Source organism: Gadus macrocephalus, chromosome 3 (genome assembly GCF_031168955.1).
Source record: "Gadus macrocephalus chromosome 3, ASM3116895v1".
NCBI lineage: Eukaryota > Metazoa > Chordata > Actinopteri > Gadiformes > Gadidae > Gadus > Gadus macrocephalus.
Genome location: NC_082384.1, coordinates 14,818,539 through 14,834,306, shown reverse-complemented (window position 1 = coordinate 14,834,306; position 15,768 = coordinate 14,818,539). Strand labels below are relative to the sequence as shown.

The 15,768-nt window shown below is 45.4% G+C and overlaps 1 protein-coding gene across 4 annotated transcripts; it reads right to left on the bottom strand.

The window, feature by feature from the left end:
• Window positions 1-227: 227 nt before the first annotated feature.
• On the bottom strand, window positions 228-15,742 carry spag5 (sperm associated antigen 5). Of its 4 annotated transcripts, none has more exons than XM_060047530.1 (24): window positions 15,656-15,742; window positions 13,085-13,154; window positions 12,865-12,993; window positions 10,850-12,747; window positions 10,167-10,359; window positions 9,715-9,831; window positions 9,318-9,410; window positions 8,620-8,754; window positions 7,880-7,999; window positions 7,691-7,783; window positions 7,199-7,333; window positions 6,555-6,648; window positions 6,091-6,238; window positions 5,611-5,661; window positions 5,275-5,449; window positions 4,796-4,929; window positions 4,399-4,567; window positions 3,614-3,782; window positions 3,118-3,358; window positions 2,767-2,899; window positions 970-1,098; window positions 696-770; window positions 499-579; window positions 228-402 (listed from the first exon to the last, which is right to left on the bottom strand). In XM_060047530.1, exons 2-24 carry the CDS (start codon window positions 13,109-13,111, stop codon window positions 331-333), a joined length of 4,611 nt encoding a protein of 1,536 aa, XP_059903513.1. In that variant the 5' UTR covers window positions 13,112-13,154; window positions 15,656-15,742; the 3' UTR covers window positions 228-330. The 4 variants fall into 4 exon arrangements, 3 of the variants coding, with proteins under 3 accessions (XP_059903513.1, XP_059903512.1, XP_059903514.1); XM_060047529.1 differs by having other exon boundaries at window positions 13,085-13,160; window positions 15,656-15,723; XM_060047531.1 differs by having other exon boundaries at window positions 13,085-13,148; window positions 15,656-15,721.
• Window positions 15,743-15,768: the final 26 nt, after the last annotated feature.

Here is a 15,768-nt window from a genome sequence, read left to right as displayed (position 1 = left end):
GCATTTTAATAAAATATTTAGCTTACACATTGTATACTTTGTCTCTACTTAGGGTATGGCACATATTTAAATATATTCATGAAAAATAAACCTTAATAACCCTCATGGCGAAGTTGATAATTTATTAAACTTGTACAAAAAGTTTGGAAAGCCATACTCCAACACGAAAGATGCACATAAACATCAAACATAAACATGTTATTTTTTAGAAAAAGGAAAAGAACAGGTTAAAAAAATTGGAATTTTAATACAAAACAGAACAATACCAACAGGTCTGAAAAAGAAAGGAAAGGGCTACAGAAGCGAACAAAATACAATAAATATTACAAATCAACTGATTAAATCCTGAAGCTTTCGGAGCTCCTCATAGTTCTGCACCACATCTGGGATGGACTTCAAGGTCTGTGTGGAGACAAAGGAGCACAGGCCTCCGTTAGCATGGGACGATTCATGATCATGTGATGATGACTCTACATCTATATGAATAAGTGCAGGTACCTTTCGAGCCGTTTCCACCATGTTGTCCAGCATTCCTAGTTCTTCCTCCATCTTTTGCTCGTTTTTTAGGTAGACCATTTTCTAGGGGAAATTAAAAACACGAAAAACACAATGAAGCTATAACAATACACCTTAAGGAAAGGCCAGTCTTGCTGGAAGGCGATTCAGACCATCTGGTAAACAGCGCGTGGCCTTACGTGTCTTTTCGCCTTCTCCAGGAGCTTGGTCCTGGCCTGCTCAGACTGCATCAGACCCCCCTTCAGCCTCTCCACCTGGGGGTCACATGTAGAGGAGAAGATTAGATTAAAGAGGAGCGTAGACCAATTTCTTGTGAATATTAACATCAACTTGTATTCCCATACAACCTCGACTTTCAAAAGAAATCCCAGTGATCTGAACGTCGTGGTTTGGTTTTTCTAAATAAAGCCTGTATCTGTCGACCATCGATATAAGCATGGGTGGAGACGGTACCTCCTGGAGGAGCTGGATCTTCTGCTCCATGAAGTGTGGCGTGCCGTCAGATCCGGAGCCCCCTTTCCGCAGCTCGTCCCTCAGGGCCCACGACTCCACCTGCGACTGCTGCAGCATGTGACGTAACTCCTGTCAGCGGAGAAAGGGAGACGGAAGAGATGATGACTTGATGACAGTTCCACAAAAGAGTGTCAAGTATTGTAGTGGCGATTTGTCCTCAATAAAACAATAACTCGAAAATTAAGAAATCAAACAAAGCAACGTAATCAAAATAGCCACTGAGGCACCAGGGGGACGAATCTTCAGAGTCAACTGTCCAATCGTGAATTTGGGTTTCTGAAGGTTTATTTTCCGATCTTCCAAGCAAACAAAACAAATGTGCAACAGTGGGAACTGGCCGCCTCATCTCCTTTGTCTCTCTCGTACAGCTGGTAAAAAAAAACATGACCCTTCCCAGTGCCTGTCTTACCTATGCCCGTCTACCTCTATATATAGGCTAGTAATAATTTCAAAACAAAAGCATAAATAAACTCAAATTAACTTTAATTTATAATACAAATGAGACGTAAAATAATTTTATTATTTTATATTAAGCAAACAAATAAAATAAATATTTTACAATTAAATCTTACGACTGCATAGCTCCAACAAGTATACATCTCTTTTAAGAAGTACCGGTACGTCTCTTCCACACCCGGTTATTATCCTGTAGCTGGTGAAATGCCGCCTCCTACTGGCATGGTGTCGCATTGCACATACTAATTCCATCTCCACCTTGCATATATTTTGCAAACCCGTGCAAATCGTGGAAGCCCCAAAAGCGGACCATTTGTTTAATTAAACCATGTACGTTTTGATCTAAGGGAATAGCGGAGTCCCTGTTTAATGGTCTATAACCCCGTTGCCCTCATCTCATATAGTACACACACACACACACACACACACACACACACACACACACACACACACACACACACACACACACACACACACACCCCCCTTACTGTACAGTGTTTACTGTCCAAAAATAACTCCATTAAAACAACCTTTCCTAGCAGGCCATGTCTTCCACTATGCTCACAAACAGTTGGCAAAGCCACCATCACCTAAAATGATGGGCCCCCTGGTGTCCAAGCATCAGTGACCGGTCAAAGAAAGCCTGTTGGCACTGCCATGAAGCCGTCCACCCTGGCTAGGTGGGGCTTCAGAAAGGCTACCAGAGTTTGATAGCAATAACTCCCTCCTCATCCCTGGTCCCCCGTCAATGGAGCCAGAACACATGCGGCTAATGATACACCAGGAACTCAAATATCATCGGTATCAAAATAATATGGTACAGTGGTAAGGTAAGGCCCAGGAGGCAGACATTGTAGTGGATGGATAGCTGGTTTTATTAATGTGCTACACTTTGGATAGAAGCCTGTTCCTTTTTAGATACTATACTTTTTAGATCTTGTAATGCAGACATAGGTGGTCAAACATAGAACCCAAAATGACTATTCTGCCCCTATGCTGTATATCATGTATTATATTTGGTGTTATAATGATACAAATTACAATGTGGGCTTCTAAAGGACACTGGGGTTTAAGAGCTTTTGTGCTATTGATTTGCAGTACTTTTGTGACTTGTTTGTGTTACCAGTTGGTGTTACAGCCTTGTCACTTGTTTGCGTCACTTGTTTCCCTGTGTTACCTGTTTGTGTTTCTTACAAGGTTCTCGGCCTTGTATATCGAGAGTCTCTCGGGCCTCGTTGACCCCATCAAACAGGTTCATCAGTGTACTAGTTCTACCCGTACCTGAGTTTCGTCCTGCTGTGCCAGTTGGCCCTTCTCCACCTGACCGCTGAGACGGCTCAGCTGATTGGTCAGCTGCACCACCTCGTCACAGTGTTTGCTGGCTGCAGCTTGCTGCTCCCTCTGCAGGTCACAGCTGGAACAACAGACGTGGCATTAAATAGACCCAGCAGGGCAGCAAGATAAAGACAAACAACGCCTTATGAAAGCAAGGCCACATTTTGCTTCAATCGTGCAGCACGATCGCTTTCTTTTTTTTGGAGCTTCTAGCTTTGATTGCATGGTTCGATTTAATTCTCACTCGTACTTCTCGATGTAGACTTCAAGTGAGTGAAAGAGGAGAGGAGGACCTACATGGTGGAGTGCATCTCCTCCAGCTGATCGTCTTTACGCTGCCGTGTGGTGGCCAGGGTGGAGGCCAGCTCAGTGACTGTGCTGGACAGCTCCAGCAGCAGCTCAGGCAAGCCGAAGCTCCCCAGCTCCGTCTCCTCCTCCTCCACCTCCAACCTCTGGATCTTCTTGGGCGTGACGGCGGGCGTGATGCGTGTGAAGGCACTGGTTTTGCTGAGCAACCCTTCGAACTCAGGCTGATTGTCTGAAGAGGAGAAGGAGAGACGGATTACTCTATATTTCATGCTTCAATTCAATGGGCCATATCCCTGCATTTGAACCGGTTTATGGGATTTATGTGACGTAGATCTTATGTTTACATGCCTACATCTCTACTTGTCACATTTTAAATTCTATGGCCTTACCATACTTTTTGTGTTCGTTTTTCAAACAAAACACATCATAGCAGTCAATATAATTGTCCCGACACACATTCAATGTGACCACAGCGCCCCCAGACCTCGTTCCTCCTCCTCCTCCTCCTCCTCCTCCTCCTCCTTCTCCTTCGGCTTCTCCTTCTGCTTCTCCTTCTCAGCGCCCAGTGCCACCATGATGCGGTCTATGAAGGCGCTCCTGCCTGGTCCCGGGGTCGTGGCTCGGGAAGCTGCCTCCGCACCGGGCTCGGAGTACTGCGAGACAGAGGCACACCCTCAAGGTGAACGCTTATATTGGGCAATGTGGTGAACGCTTTTCTCCATAGAACCTATAACCCTCCCAACACCTCCCCGAGGTCCACCACCTGGACCTGGGTGACCGTGCTGCTGCTGCTGCAGCCGTCCCCCTCCTCTGGCGCGCTCGCCTGAAGACCCCCTCTGCCAAGCAAACACCCTTTTCAGCTTCACAAAGGCCCTGGAACCCCACCGATTCCGTTGCGCTTACATCCCCCCCACTCTCCTATCTCTCTCTTTTAAATTGCTTTGCTTGGTTTGCTATGTTCCATGTAAAGCATCTTTAGTTATAATTCCTTACGTGCGCAGACTTCGGCTCAGCCTGGCTCCGCCCTCTTCCGCTACGTAGCTAAGATGGCTGCCGTTGAGTACGAAAAGTATACATCGCCACACACTTCGCGATTTGACCGTTTTGAGTACACCATCCGGGTCCTTTCAGTACACCTATTTTCGCCCGATCTGAATCGGAACGCCCTACGTACTCAAACTTAGGCTAGTAAGTACGGATAGTATGGATAGTGGAACACGTCAGCGGTATCAGCGAGCAGTGCTTGGGACTGTATGGTGGTGGTGTTACCTGCTCTCCCAGAGCCACGTGGAGGCTGTGGGTCAGGCCCTTCAGCGTGTGGAGCTGCACAGTGAGGGAGGTGACCCCCTGGACCAGCTGCTCTCCCAGGCTCTGCTGCGCGTGGGAGGCTCTGGACCTCGTGGCCTCTAGCTCGGCCTCGACCGAGGCCTTCTCCAGCCTGTACCAGACACACACACACAAAGTGGTTATCGACCAAAATGGTCCCTGCAGACTCATTTTTGGCATTAATTCGTTAGTATTGGTACCAGGTGAGCACACAAGGCACTGATTGGAGCTAGATACCAGAATAATTTAAAGAAGGCATGTTGCTGTCTCTGCAGTTAGATCGATTGTACTTTAGTTACTCCCCCGAACCCAAAATGTTACTGAAGGAAGTGAAGCTTACTGAAGTCGACTGACGGCCCCTTTCAGGTCCTCACACTGGTTGTTCCTCTCCCGGAGGCCTTGCAGGCTGGCTTGGTACAGCTCTTCGATCTCCACAGTCTGCTCCCGTACCGCCTCGTTCTCCATCTGCAGAAACTGAGAAGCACCACACACCATCCTAGTCTTGAGTGTGTACATCTTGTTAAACGTTAAAACATGACAAGGACTCATCTACATACACTTGGAAGTGAAACATTTCAAACCCACGGAATGCTTTTACATCACATTTCTTGCATGCAACTAATAATAAAGTTACATGCATAATAATGAAGATATAACCTAAAAAGTGCAAAAATAACTTAAAATAATTGTTTGCCAAAACTTCTGTATCACGGCAATGCCGGAAATATTAAGTCTATTAATGTGTCAATTTTGGAGTTAACGTATAGAAAACCCAGGTGGACGCAATGTGTGTCTGACCCAGAGCTCCAGGGGCCTCACCTCGTTCATCTCCCTGGCGGAGGAGAGCTGGGTGCAGGTGTCCTCCAGCAGCTGGAGCTGCTGGGCCTGGGTCTGGCAGTGGGCCTGCAGCAGCCCCAGCCGCTGCTCACTGTGGGCCAGGGCCCGGCTCAGCTCACCAACCCGCTGCTCCGACGGGCCGAGCAGCGCCTCCAGCCTGGGAGAGGAAACACACAGACATAACGTCGGCCCACCGTCTACGAGAAAATTGAGGGTTTTTTCGGCAGACACCTTGGCAAATGAAGGCATTTGGGACCATCCGGAATAATGGTAGAGACAGGTAGGCCAGACAGGTCAGAGGCCGTTGGTATTACTTACTGGTCTGCCTGGTCTACGGCCTGCTGCTGGTCTTTCCTGGACTGCTGTAACCTAAGAAGCAGTGAAATAAAATGTAACTCCTTATCCTTCAGCAGTTAATATTCGGGTTAGTAGTACAACATTATTCTCTAGTCATACTCCAGTCCATTTGACCATTTAGCCATTCAGCAGACAATACATCATGATTGAGCAGGCGTTGCGTATTAGACATTGTAGACTTGTATACACATCAGATGCAGCAACATACCAGTGCTAATGTAAATCAGTAATACATTTAAGGCTGTAAGCATTCCACTATTTCACGACCCTATCTTAGAGTGAACATTTACTAGCCATTGAATAAGGCCTTCAAAACTAGCCCTTAAACTAGTCAAACGTATACTCTGTTGTGTGTATTGACGTTGGCCGACCTGTCCAATCAGACGAGGGCTTGCTGTAAGGTCAGGATAAAGATCAGGTGCTATTGGTGGTGGATCTTACATGGCGCTCTCCGAGATGAGGGACTGCTCCAGAAAGGTGTAGGAGGCCAGGGTGGAGGAGATGGTGGCAGAGAGCTCTGACACCTTCCTTTCCAGCAAGGCACGCTCCTCCTCCCCCTCACTCAGCTTCTGCCGCAGCACACCCAGCTCTGGAGGCACACAGACACACCTTTAAAGAGGGCTCCCTCTCAGCACCAGGTGTGATGTGGATCAAATATAACCAAAAAAAAAAACTATAGTAACGTCATAGTGTCCGGTGATTTGTACACTTGGAGCTAATACCATCATTATTTTCATGCTAAATGTTTTTGCTTCAATATAGATGATGTGTTGTTCTCAACCTTACCATTAGCTTCCATTTGACCTAATCAAAATTGTATCTGTGCACAGCCCTAGCTAACGTTCAATGATATCGTGTCAAATACTGTATGGGGTCCCCAACTGGGTTTAGAGCTCAGACCTCACCTGAGTTCATTATGGTGGCCTGGATTTTCAGATCTCCAATCTGCTGGTCGGCATCTTCGAGATCCAAATGAGCTTGCTGCTGCGCTTCCTGAATCTGTCGAGAGCAACAACCCATTACTAAACATGGGCCTTGGATCTGCTGAGACCAACAACCCATTGTTAAACCCAGGGCCCTGGATCTGTTGAGACCAACCACCCATAACTAAACCCAGGGTCTTGGATCTGTTGAGACCAACCACCCATAACCTAACCCAGGGTCTTGGATCTGTTGAGACCAACCACCCATAACCTAACCCAGGGTCTTGGATCTGTTGAGACCAACCACCCATAACCTAACCCAGGGCCTTGGATCTGTTGAGACCAACCACCCATAACCTAACCCAGGGTCTTGGATCTGTTGAGACCAACCACCCATAACCTAACCCAGGGTCTTGGATCTGTTGAGACCAACCACCCATAACCTAACCCAGGGCCTTGGATCTGTTGAGACCAACCACCCATAACCTAACCCAGGGCCTTGGATCTGTTGAGACCAACCACCCATAACTTAACCCAGGGCCTTGGATCTGTTCAGAGCAACATCCCATTACTTGACCCATGAACAAGAAACAAGGCAGTGGAGGTGGGCCTGCCAAGGCCTGTACCTGCTGCATCTCCTCCAGGGCCTGGTCTCTGTCCAACAGGTGCTGGTTCCGGTCGCTCAGCGCGTCCACTGCCTTCTCATTCAGCTTCAAGAGCATAGGAACCGTCTTCTTCAGAAGGCTTCGCACTCTGGCCAACTGCAAGACAAGGGGACGATGACCAGGGTATATCCGGTATTATAAGGCTTTAGTCAAATTAGATATCGCTGCCGTATTCAAAGCGAGTAGACCATTGAGAAGACGCTTCTATCCGCTGTGACTTACAGTGGATATATTTACATACATGGCATACAAATTCAGTACTCAAAAAGTAGACGACTTGTAATGAATAGCAAGCTTCACGACGTCATGCAACTTCAAACCCTGCTCCCTTCATCCGAGCAGGATTCAGTCCCAATAGTTCTAATTATGAAGCACTTTTCAAGATCAGGCCAAGTGTTCTCCAGAAAGCTAGTAAAACCAAGGAGGTATTTATTGGACACTCTCCCACCCTACCTCCTCCGCCAGGCTGGCCTGTTCCTTTGTTGTCCTCGAGAGCAGACCGGAGGCGCTGCTGAGGGTCTCCACGTAGGCGTGGTTTAAGGCCACCTGCACAAAGCCACAAACAGATCGAGTCAGGTGAGGTGAAAGAGTAACGGCACGGTGAATGCCTGTACCCGTGTCTGCAGGTGTGCATGCGTCTACCTGTTCTGGGTAGGTCTTCTTTAGGGCCTCCATGAGCTCTTGGTGACAGCCCACACTCTGTTCCATCTCAGATATCTGCTGAGCACAGTGAACCCGCAACTGCTCCGTCACACTGAAGGCCTGGAAACGTACCAAGAAGATGGAATCAGGCTTACAGGAAGAATATCAAAACATAAACATGTAGCCAGGTTTATAAGATGAATATCAAGACAAAAGGGTGTAATCAGGCTTAGAAGATGAAAATCAAGACATAAAGATGTATCCAGGCTTAGAAGATATACATAAAGCGGTAAAGAAGGCAGAAACCTTTCCGAAAGCCGCACACTTGGGGTCTGCATTTAGACATTTTGTTTAATTTGGATATTCTAAGCCACACAAGTTGTTCTAGATTGATCAGTTGGTACGGTCAATGCCAATAGATACACCACCCCAAACACCATGTTAGCGTCATCAGTTTGTCCTTAAAGGTGAACCGTCAAGCTCACGATTCTCTAATAAGACAAAATATTGCTTTATACATAATGCATGTTTTAAAAATAGTCTGCAACGTTGACTCCATTTTCACTGAAAATGTACAAAGACCACTGATGTCCAATTAAGTGAATACAAATCCCGGACCAACGGTCCAACTCTTTTTATATCTGCAAACAAAGATCTATCTGAATACCAAAAGAAGAGCTGGCAGAGTCCTGGAGCCCTGACGTAACTTTAATAATAGGGACAAGAAAAGCGTTTCTTACGGCTTCCTTGTGGCTGAGGGCCTCGTCCATCTGTCTCCTCATGTCCTCCCTCTCCTGCAGGGCATCTCGTACCTTCTGCGCCAGCCTGGCCTGGCTGTCCATGAACCTCCCACACAGACCCTTCATCTGCCCATACTGGAGGGGAGGGAATTAAAGAGTTTAATATGAGAGATTTACGCATTTGATACGTGTTTGTTTGGGGTTGAGTGTCTGAGGATTTATTTTTGAAGAATTTTTAAGAAAGAATATAAGCCTGGAAGCGCTATCTTTGTGAAAGACAATAATGGTACGGTCCTACAGAGGACGCTACAGTGTATCCACCTATAGTGGATTCACATCAGCTACATTATGTTCTGTTGGGCCACTTTCATATAAAAACAATCCTGCAATAAGAAAAAATTTTAAAAATAACACAGACGGACAGATAAAACCTGAACCAGAAAGTTACAAATTCTAGGTTAAACCAGACACAAAATCAAACACTACATTAATATCAAATTACATTTCTTGTAGAATAAATATTGTATCGGCAACCAATAACACGTTGTTATATCGTTTTGTGCGCCCCTGCTCATTCATGCACCATGTGATACGATGCAGGCCAACGGCGAACTGCATGATTATCATAATGTACGCACGCCTAGCAAAACCCCAAGCACGGCAGGGGAGAGTAGGGGAGAGCCGGAGGGGGGGCCTACCTGGGCTAGGAGACCACAGCGGTCCTCCCTGACAGCCTGCTCCATCTGCCTCATGGTAGAGATGGCTGTGTCCGTGTCTGCACTCAGCGTACCCTGTCGGAGGACAATGAACCACTTAGAGAGGGCAGCTCAAACCAGACCAGACGTGGAGGTGGGTTACGGGGTGGGTGTGAACATTTGAAAAAATTGAAAAAGACGTCTCATCAAAATTAAAGTTTAGAGAGAGATCCAATTTGAAAAAATATATCATTTATAAAAAAAACAACTCAACAATTTTGGTGTAAGTATCTTTTATGCCTCCAAGAAGGATGTCAGAGAGAACAGAACAGGGCTACAATACTTTTAAGAATGAAGACAATACAAGACAGAATAATATAGTCATTTCAATGGACGTTACCGCGGTGATCTTGGTCTTCTCCACTGCTTGGATCAGACTCTGGAGAGAACTCTGGTCCATCTCCAGCTCCTGGATTCGACCCAGAGCGGTCATGTAGAGGTCTCTGTACGTTGAGGTCTAGCAGAAAAAAAACACGTTTAAATAAAGTACACTACGTTACTAGTTAGCAAACACTTCATTTACAGTGACTAGGGGTTACAACCTAGGACATTGGGTTGGAACCTAGGAACCTGAACCACCACATGATGCTTCCTCCAGTGTTAAAAAGGTAAACTTAGAAGGAGACCTTCCATTGCGAATATACAAGCAGGATATATGGCAGCAACCTCAGAATACATAATCTTGGTCCTCCTTGGAAGGTCAAGGTCAGGCCCCTGCTCTTTGCTTGTACCTCCTTTAGCCTTACCCCTACTTCCTAAAGTTCCCGTGTGCAGAGGTATATCTGGTCTTACCTGGTTGAGTTCAGTGTGGTCCGTCTGCACCAGTACGTCCCTGAGCTGGGATGGTGGAGGGCCAGCAGGGGTGCTCTTCTGTCCCCTGGACGCGTCCAGTTGCTGCAACAGGACCTCCACATTGATCATGTGGGACCTCAGCCGCTGCTCTAGCTCCTGCTTGGGCAGACCCTCCAGACTGCCTGGGGGCACACTGGGACAGGCGGAGAGAGGAGAAGACATTGTAAGCTATGGGGAACCCCCGAGGTTAGCTCCACGATTTCACCTCTTGGAAATGATTGATGTCGTCAACTAATCCCCTTTGAAGAATTGTGTTTTTTAACATAGAACCCCTTTTTCTAGGACAGATTTATTTTTGACATTGAACATTCGTATTCAGGTACAACGCACAATGCTTGTCTAGAAAATGCAAAATTGTCTTTCTGGCCTTTTGGAATGAACACACATTTGATCGACAACGGTTTACAGCCAACATGTCATTAAGGAGCAGGTTTGGCTCAATGTGATAAACTTGCTCGCAACGATGATTGACTATTGACTCGGAGATCCAACCTAGAACCTTTCACTAAGAGTGAAACACCCTAGCAACTGCCCACATGCGTGTATGAAGTAATGGTAATACGGTCATTATGTAATAAAGCTGAAGAAAAAACGGAAGAACCTTGGAGGTAATAATAACTCACTTCCACAGAAGAGGGTCAGTAGCGGTGCAGCCGTCCGCCACAGAGATCTCCCTCTTCCTCACAAACTGTCCAGACGTGTTGAAGCAGCGGTCGACCCACTTCACAGGAGAGGTTCCCACGCAGATGCTGTGGGACTCAACCGCTGGTGGAGCGATGGCGGCCAGGGCAAAAGGAGCAGACTCTGTGGACATCTTCCCCGAAGCCAAGAGAAGGTATTCAGCCATCTGGCGGAGCTGCTGCTGCAGGGACCCGTCGGGGATCAGGGGGGGGTCCGGGAGACCCCTCAACTCCTGGGACGCGGGCCCTGCCGCCGCCGCCACCACGCTGCCTCTGGCCGGCGGTAATTGCTCTGGCACCTCCCTGTGCCGGCTGACACGGGGAGTGGCGAGGTACCTGGTGCGTAGGGCGGTGGAGTTGAAGAGGGGCCGGGATATGGGGCTCTCTAAGGGCCCCATGAGGGGCACCGCGTAGGGCATCTTCTCAACCAGACTCTCCCTATCCAGGAGAGAAATTTCCGCCAGAAATTCAGAGCAGTATCCGGCAGCAATCACTTCAACGGGGGACAAGACAGTCTGGGAAACATCTTGCAGTTGCTGGATGTTAGCAACAGTTATTACAGCATCATTCGCAGCTGCGGCTTCAATGGATTCATCCCTTTTCAAAGCACAGGGTTGTTGATGTTGTGAGTCTGGATCGTGACTCTCTACAATGCTAACGGCTCTAAAGTCGTTGTAGGAGGTCGGGCTAAACTCTGCAGGATCTTCCGACAGAGGCAAAGGCTTCTCCAACAGGATGAAGGCCTCTGTAGAGTTGACATCAGCGGCTGTATCTCTTAGGGATTCAAATGGCCCAGTGGATTTGCCACCATCAGTTACACTGTCATGCTCGTCCAGCTGAGGAGCTTCAGCGCTGCTGGAAAGAGGCTCCTGGGGTGCTTTAAGGTCACTGCTTGGACTTGGAATGTTGAGAAAGTCATTATTAAAATAGCAGTGCTCTAAATGACCCTTAAATGGATCAATGATTTGATTGGCTGCCAATTCGCTTTGGTTTATTCTGCTTTCATCTTTGCCCAAATAATTGCTGATGTCGAGCTGAACCGAAGGTACTGGAATTGTCTGCTCTGCAACTGTAGTGGTGTCTGAAAGCTCGACCTCTCCTCCGGTGCAGACAAAAGATCTCAATGTGATATCCGTAGGTCCATCTCTAAGTTTAGGGCTTTGTTCGATAGAGCAAGAAAATCCACATTCTTTGCTACTGTACGGATGATCGGTGTGATCTTGATCTCCAGAGTCCTCTCCCACAATGCTCATAATGAACTCATCCCCGGGATGCTGGTATTCAAGCTCTTCCTTGGGTAAAGGGATTGTCATATTCAACGGATGTGCGGTGGCATCCAGAATCTCCACTTCACCCCCATCACAGATAAAGGACTTATAAGTGATATCACATTCAGCTTCTCTGCACCCATTAACCAGAGTGGGTTCTTGCTGGGCATTCATGTTTTTGGATGCCCCGCTTGGGATTGAGTTTGAAAGTTCAGTCAGTGAATCGACCTGTTCCTCAAGTACAGCGTGTTTCATCACCACACTATTGCCCTCCTCTGGGTTAACGTAGGCATGGTCAATATGTTTGCTCCCCGATTCATTGATTATTATGCTTTCAGAGATGGTCAGATCCCCTTGTATCCAACTTTTAGAAGGCTGGTGTGTTGGTAGAACAATGCTATCTTCTGATGCATCCGAGTAATCCAAAATCTCCATATCACCGTCCATACAGGCGAACGATTTGAAGGTTATGTCGCCACTGCAGGCAGTAGAGGCATTAAGTATCGAACACCCATCTACAAGATTGAAGGACCTGTTGCTTTTTTTATTGCCTGGTTGGTTTGGGACATCCACCTGTTGATTAGAATGAGTGGTGGGTTAAAAACAGCTAAAAAAAAACAGTTAAAATAGCTAGATAAACTTGAAAGACTTATTAAAGAAACATGCAGTATAGTGGTATGTAAGACTAACCGTGGTATCCGAAACATCACCAATGGCTGGTAATCTGGAATGGGGTTTAGACGATGGAGTTGATTGCATTTGTTGAAGGTCATTCTCCAGACTTCTTAAAGGAGCACGCACCCCCGGTCTGAGGGGTTTCTAATGAGGAAATATAAACACAAAATCACTTTAAATACATACCAACGTTAAAGTAGACACACCAATGTGAAGACCAAGAGATAATCCTCACCAACTCCACCCCGCTTGATTCTGACATTCTAACGAGGGTTGAATCTTTTGATGGTTGAGCGAATCTGGCTCTGCGTCTACAAAAAAGAAAAACAGTTACATTAGGCAAGGCAACTTTATTTATCTAGCACTTTTCATACACAAGGCAGACTCAAAGTGCTTCACATATAAACATTGTTGTACAATAAAATTCATTTAAAATTAATTAATAGAAAAGAAAACATGCAAAAAAATATTAAAATAAATAGAAAATAAAGGCAAAGTTAAAAAAGCATTTTAGAAAGTGCAATGTGTAGAAAATAAAGGCCTTCTTTTTTTAAAGTGCAATGTATTTAAGATTTAGCAGAAAGCTAAAGCAAACATAAAAGTCTTCAGTCTTGTTTTAAAAGACTGTGTTGGGGCAAATCTTAAATCCTCAGGGAGTATATTCCAGTTATTTGTTGCATAGTAACTAAATCCTGCTTTCACATGTTTCGTGTTTACTCTGGGGATAATTAACAGATTGGTCTCAGAAGATCTTAGTGGTCTAGAAGGCTTATGTAGTGGAATCATATCAGTTAAATATTTTGGCCCCAAACCATGTAGGGATTTATAGGTTAGCAACATGATTTTAAAATCAATTCCCTGACCTACAGGAAGCCAATGTAACGATTTAAGAATTGGTGTAATATGTTCACATTTTTTGGTCTTTGTTAGAACTCTAGCAGCAGAATTCTGAACAAGCTGAAGCTTCCTCCGAGTTTGTTTTGGGAGACCTGTAAGGAGACCATTGCAGTAATCAAGCTTACTAGTGATAAAGTCATGAAAGGATTTTTGTAAGTCTTCGGTTGACATGAGCCCTCCAAGTCTTGCTACATTTTTAAAGGTGATAATATGCAGATTTTGTAACTTATTTGATGTGACTGTCGAAATGTTAATCCGATTCCATGATAACCCCTAGATTTCTGGCTTTGATTGAGGTTTTCAGGGACAGAGAGTGAAGGTGTTGGGTTACTTTAAGCCTTTCCGTTTTAGTGCCAAATACAATTATCTCGGTTTTGTCCTCATTTAGTTGAAGGAAATTTCGGCACATCCAGTCTTTGACTTGCTCGATGCACTGGCACAGCGGATCTATGGGACGATAGTCATTTGGTGATAGCGAAACATAGATTTGCGTGTCATCGGCATAGCAATGATGGTGAATATTGTTATTTTGCATGATTTGCCCTAGTGGGAGCATGTAGAGGTTGAATAAAGAGGGTCCCATGATCGAAACTTGTGGGACTACTCCACATGTCACGTTGGTTGATTCCAATACAAAGTCGCCAATGGAAACAAAGTAGTTCCTATTTTGTAGGTAGGACCTAAACCAATTAAGACTGTGCCTGAAAGCCCCACCCAGTTTTCTAACCTGTCCAAAAGTATTGTATGGTCTGCACTACAGTGTCGAATGCAGCACTGAGGTCTAGTAGCATTAGTATTGAGGTTTTGCCAGAGTCTGTGTTAAGACGGATGTCGCTTACAACTTTAATAAGGGCAGTCTCTGGGCTGTGTAGGGGTCGAAACCCTGATTGGAAGGTGTCATAGCAACCAGTTGATGCCAGGAGGTGATTAAGTTGCTGGAGGACAACTTTCTCAATGATTTGACTTATGAAGGGTAGATTTGATATTGTTCTGTGGTTGTTAATAATAGAGGCATCAAGGCTCCGCTTTTTAAAAAGGGGTTTAATAACTGCAATTTAAGGCTTTTGGGAAATTGCCTGATAGGAGTTGTTAACTATTTGCAATATGTCTATTGCTAGGGAGTCAAAAACATTCTTTAAGAGGTTGGTAGGTAAAGTATCAAGGCAACAGGTGGATGGCTTTAGTTTTGTCAATGTTTCCACAAGAGTTCTAGAGTCTATGACATTAAAGCATGTCATCATTGTCACGTTACTTTTGCCTGAACAGGGTTGTAGTCCCAACATTTTTGTTTGAAGTTGAAATATTAATGGCGTGTCTGATGCCTTCAATTTTATCAGTATAAAATGCTGCAGTCTTACTGTCTACGGATCAGTCTTACTGTCTACGGGTGAACCCTTTTTTATCTCAGTAATACTCAGGACTACTACCATCATTACCTAAGCTTAAAGCTACACTTAAAAATAGCATTTCCCTAAAAACAGAAAGAACATACACTCTGAATTATGTAGTTATCCAGTAACTGTTTGCTAGTTAACTTACGAAACTAGTTACACGATAAGCAAGCAGCCATCAAACTGTCAACATGCTGCTTACGATTGTTGACTCTATAATATTGCGTCTTGCTATCTACAATAAAGCAGCACACTTAAACGTTTAGCTACCCCAGTGGCAGAAGTTAATTCACAAGCATCAACCTTATGATAGGCGTGTTATTAGATATCCAGTTGAATTATTTGACGTCCCATGACATGTTTAAGACAAGCCATAAGCAAAGTACAATACGCCACTAATTTCGAACATCGACTCCGGTAGAATAACAAGAGAATTATTTTCTGAAATATATGGAAGAAAAATAATGTTCAACCATCACCAATATTTCAAACAAGTCAAGTAGAACATGTAAACAAACCTTTCGTAGTACTCCCGTCAACTACAACCGCTCTGGATTTCAATTCGAAAAGACGTGGAAGCGTCGCTATTGGTCCACCAAGCTATACGTCATCCAGATATCTGCTTCCGGTT

Bases quoted from the DNA above. Each gene is read 5' to 3' on its own strand.
- spag5 (XM_060047530.1), bottom strand. From the start codon at position 13,111: ATGTCAGAATCAAGCGGGGTGGAGTTG. The intron at 10,360-10,849 runs GTGAGTTATTAT...CGCCTGTCCCAG, and splicing joins ACTGACCCTCTTCTGTGGAA to TGTGCCCCCAGGCAGTCTGG. The intron at 4,568-4,795 runs GTAAGCTTCACT...TGTCTGGTACAG, and splicing joins GGGGCCGTCAGTCGACTTCA to GCTGGAGAAGGCCTCGGTCG.